General features: G+C 37.0%; 1 protein-coding gene across 1 annotated transcript in view; it reads left to right on the plus strand.

The window, feature by feature from the left end:
• Nucleotides 1–5000, plus strand: part of LOC101854500 (dnaJ homolog subfamily C member 27) — an 8005-nt gene that overhangs the window by 2624 nt on the left and 381 nt on the right. The window contains exons 3-6 of the mRNA XM_005099107.3: nucleotides 144–216; nucleotides 2441–2637; nucleotides 4004–4074; nucleotides 4378–5000. The exon at nucleotides 4378–5000 is cut by the window's right edge and continues 381 nt beyond it. Coding sequence (XP_005099164.1) covers nucleotides 144–216; nucleotides 2441–2637; nucleotides 4004–4074; nucleotides 4378–4543 — 507 coding nt within the window. The 3' untranslated portion in view covers nucleotides 4544–5000. The remainder of the gene's footprint in view (nucleotides 1–143; nucleotides 217–2440; nucleotides 2638–4003; nucleotides 4075–4377) is intronic.

The raw sequence follows: 5000 nt of genomic DNA on the forward strand, positions 1-5000 counted from the left end.
TCGCTCCACTCAAAACAAATTCGTGCCACAGTATTTTATGTTGGTATTTATTTATTATGATCCAAGAACAAGAAATGACCCCATTAAAAACATTTATGACTTTTGTAGGTTTCACCATGTTTCTTTTTTTTATAATCTTGCAGTTCAACTCAGGGTACCAGCCAACTGTTGGAGTGGACTATGGTTTCAAAGTACAAGAGCTACAGGGAGTAGATTGTAAGTGCTTATTTTATTTATTTTTCAAACTTTTATTTTTGTATTTATTTATTTATTTATTTATTTATTTATTTATTTATTGTTATTTTATTTATTTATTTATTTTTTTTTTTTTTGAAACTTTTATTTTTGTAATTATTTATTTATTTATTTATTGTTATTTTATTTATTTATTTATTTATTTATTGTTATTTTATTTATTCACCCGGGTGGTTTTCGGGGCCCTGTCCAAGAGACAGGGGAGCAAAGAATAGGACCACTGTATTCGTACCACGCATGTCGTAGAAGGCGACTAAGGTCGGTTGGGCAAAGGGTTAGCAGCCCTTTCCCGTAAAACAAAAAGCAGCTACAAAAACATCAACAGCAAAAACAACACGACCGCCAGTTCTGGAAGATGGAGGACCTTCATCACCGAGGAGAACATCATGGAAACAGATAGAAAAGGATGCTCAGGACAGGCTTTGCTGAAGTAATGTTGTTGATGGCCTGTGCTCAACTGGGAGTTAAAAAGGGCAAAAGAGAGATTTTTAAATTCTTTTGGGGGGGGGGGGGGGGGTGGTATTGTTCTCTTTGCTTTTTAATCATGGTGGCTGCCTTGTGGTATAATGACTTGGGTTTTGATGTAAGATGATCGTTACATTTTAAATAGCTTTCTGTTGTTTCTTTACTGTAAAGTTGTTTGTTCATTTTGAAAAATAATTGTGTTGTGTCATTGTGAAATTACGATCATAAGCTTTCTGAAATTTCATTTGTATTTAATTTGTTTCATATTGTTACTTGCTCTGACAGGCAGGGTCAAACCCGCCCCCGAAATGATCTAAATTTTGTTGATGGGCATAAAAAGCATGTAGGCCTACATTTAAAAAGAATTTTATTTCTCATTTGGATACCAAAAGAGAATTAATATGTATTTTAATATGCTTTCTCCTGTCCACGATTCTTCTTTTCATCAATGTTTTGGCAGTTACTATCTACAAACTCAACTATTCAGTTGTATGGGAAAGCTATAATAGGCAAAACAAAAAAACCAAATTTATTTTAAAATCTCTCTCCTTTAATTCTTAAATCCTTAACATAACACCTGGAAAAGAGACACGGGACACAAAAAAAAAGCTCAACCATTCAGTTGTAAGCAGTATCATACATGTCACAATGTGGTGCAAACAGGGGCTCGTCAATTTGTGAGCATATGGGGTAATTGGTATCATCTTAAATTTAAAGCATGTTCATTTGCCTTCTTTTCGGTAACAAAAATATCCGTCTATATTGACTAGAATTCGAAGTATATGCGATTGAAGATCAGGGTTGCCTGGTTTCAGGGGTAAAATTAATAAGATAATAAGATAAGATAAGATACATCTTTATTGTCCGGATCCTGGCACATTGGTTTGGTGTTTCACCATGTGTACACACATACACACACACACGCATACACACACACACACACACACACACACACTCACACACACACATGCACACACACACATACACACATATGTAGACTTGCAATCACATACATAATATAAATGAGCAGCCGCAATATAAACAATAATAAGATAATCTTAAGCTAGATACACATTCAATGTTATTTTGATGCATGCTCTAAGTATACTAATAAGAGATGGTTAAGATGGAAGCATTTTTATAGAAGATGGTAAAAACGACCTTCTATATCTTTCTTTGTTACAGATCAGAAGCCTAGGTCTTTTACTTCTGACTGATGTTTTTATTTGAGAGAACGAGGGATGTTTGTTGTCTAAAAAGATGGAACAAATTTTTTTAGTTCAAACTGTTATGCACAATTCATCCAAGTTGGGGAATGTAGTTTTTTGAAATTTTGCATGCTTTCCGTATTAGTCAATTTAATTTTTCTTTATCTTGTGTTCCCGGCCCATGCTGTACAAAAATTGATCATACTTTCTATGGTATTTATAAGAAAATGACTGCCAAAGTTTGGTAACTTCCATAGCCTGAGAGTTTTTGGAAATGACAATTAACATTTTTTGTGCCTTTAATCATTGTTTTTCAGTAAAATCCACACAAAAATGTGTTTTTAAATGGACATAAAAGATGTTGAGCCAAAAAAGGAATATATAGAAAAAAATTTCCTATCGCCCAAAAAATACAGATTTCTTTGATTTCATTATTTTGACGAGCGCCTGATGATTTCACTACAGTGCCTCAGATACCTATCTTGAGCTTTTATATGTGCTTTCTTTTTCAGTACGTGTACATCTGTGGGACCTGTCTGGAAGCTCTGAGTATTTTGACGTACGAAATGAGCTTTACTCTGGCACCGACGCTATCTTCTTGGTGTACGATGTCACAAACATGGCTTCCTTTGAATCTCTTGATCAGTGGATCAGAGAGGTCAAACGTTATGCAAATGGAGATCCAGAGATTTTCATCGTTGGAAATAAGGTTTGAACTCCACAGTTGCTTTGAATGCCCTTGGAATATGTTTTCATACAAAAATATATGGTTGCTTTCAAGGACAAGCGGGCTAATCCAGATTTCGGGGTTTCCAGAAATCTTGACCCACACCAAAAGTGGGCATTGCCCTACCTAAAGGAGAAGTTTGGTTTCATTGGTGTGCATATTTGTTTGGTTATAGAGAAAACTCTCCTTGTCTTTTAAAGAAATTGAACAAGGGTCCAGAAACTTTACCTTCAATTTTCTCAAAACATCCTTTTTCAGGATAGCTTATGCGCTTAAAAGCGATCATATTCAAACCCGCCCCAACAACCACTTGTCCAAGACCTCTACAAACACCCTACTTCTGCCTTTGTGTTTTTCCTACATTGTAATGAAACTGTTGAGAACCACCTGCCTACTTTTCTTCTTGATAATGGGCTGTTGTCTTGGACATGTTTGAGTGTATTTACATCGGTTACTATGTTCAGTATGAGAAAGACAAACAAGCAGTGATAGATCGATAGACCAACAGACCCGCAGACTAGCAGGGAAAAGATTGATAGATAGGTAGGTGAGGGGGTGAGGAGATCTAGGTAGGTACATAGGTAGGTAGGCTGGTAGATTGGTAGGTAGGTAAAGAAGGAGGAAGGTAGGTTTGTAGGTTGGTAATATAGATAGGGAGGTGGTTGGGTGGGTAGGAAGGTAAGTAGATGGGTTGGTAGGTAAGTAGTGAGAGGCCAAGAGAGAGAGAGAGCAATAGAAAAAGGTTATACTTGTTCATCTACTTGAAACACCTACATGTTCAGAATATGAGCAAGTAAAGATAGTGTAGAAAAGTAAGTAAGGGGAAGACAGACAGAAGACAAAAATAGATTTTCAGACCAAAAAGTAAGAAGACAAATATTTTGTCATTAGTGAACCTGAAGTCATTTTGAAAGCTGAGCATGTAAATCATTGCCTTTTCTTATTATACTAGCTGGGTACCTGTCCAATGAACGGACTCAAAAGAATCGACACTCAAGTCATTGTGGAACCAGTGCACACTGCTTGTGAATGGGAGCCTCACTTGTTTGCCTTAGCATAGAAGATGGACTTCGCGCTCATATGACTTATGTAGTTGCGAGCGCCGTAAAACTCTTACTAAACACACGTGTATGAAGACGAACTTTCCCAAGATTAGATCTAAACGGAACTAATGAAAAACTGAAAATTAAACTACAGTGACTTCAGACTCCTTAATATAGTTGTGCACCCTTTAAATGATTCTGAACCACCATTCATTTTTTCAAATTCGAAATTTAAGTGGTTCAGAAGTTTTAGGCGACCAAAGTGACGAACTTTCACAAATGAAATAGATTTTCACCTCTTTCAGATTGACCTGAAGCAAAAACGTGCTGTAACTTCCACTGAAGGAAAAAAATATGCACAGGCAAACAAATTCAAGTAAGTTGATGTTGTTAATTATTTTTGTTTGGGTTGGTTTGTATTTGTTATTGAGCAAGTAGCCTATCTGCTGAGCTTTTCACCTTGCTTCTTGATGCTATGAAGTAAAAGTAAAACTCAGCATCATTCATGTTGGTCATTCTAATGAACTTAAAATGTTTGGTGGGGATGAAAGAAAGCACTCCCTTAAGTCTTGTAGTTTTTGTAGTTTACAGAAATTTTCTGCTTTTCTCTTTATTTATCAGAAACTTGTTTGTTTTGTTGTATGAATAATAGCATGTTTTCCGCAATTCCCTGTTTCAGATATGCAGAGACGTCTGCGGCAAATGGAGATGGCGTGTTGACAATGTTTGACACTATGCTCCAAACTGTATGTGACAAACAGGTGGGCGGAGCCAAGAGACCAGAAGGAGCAATCAGAAGAGAGGCTCAAGCCAGTGAGATCTACCATAAACAGGCCCGGAGCTGAATTGGCAATATACGTCTCTGTGGGCTAGCTGTTCAGTGGTGGTGAAAACAAGGCACGGTGCGGTGGCTTGAATGAATCAGCTGTTGTGTTCATGTGTAATCCACCAAGCTGGTAATGCTCTCTACTAGATCTGAAAAGTGTTTTGTAATTTCTTATCAACATTTAATGATCGGTTCAATACAAGTAAGATGGTTTTGGAGACGGATGGCTTCAATTTGGCTTTCAGGGTCAAGCCAAGCTGTTCAGGATACATCCCAGTAGAAAGGTAGAGACACGGTAGAATATCATATCTTTGACAAGAGGGACCTGAACTCGGGTCTTTTTGCATTTTAAAGCACAGAACCTAATGGTTGCACCCTTGAGGCCGGTGCTACATAATATCTGACAATTTCCACTGGCAGTAAGTCAGTTACAAGGACTAGAAGTCATGAAGTTATTGAGTACGAACACTCATGGA

This window comes from Aplysia californica, unplaced genomic scaffold, assembly GCF_000002075.1.
Source record: "Aplysia californica isolate F4 #8 unplaced genomic scaffold, AplCal3.0 scaffold00202, whole genome shotgun sequence".
Taxonomy (NCBI): Eukaryota; Metazoa; Mollusca; class Gastropoda; order Aplysiida; family Aplysiidae; genus Aplysia; species Aplysia californica.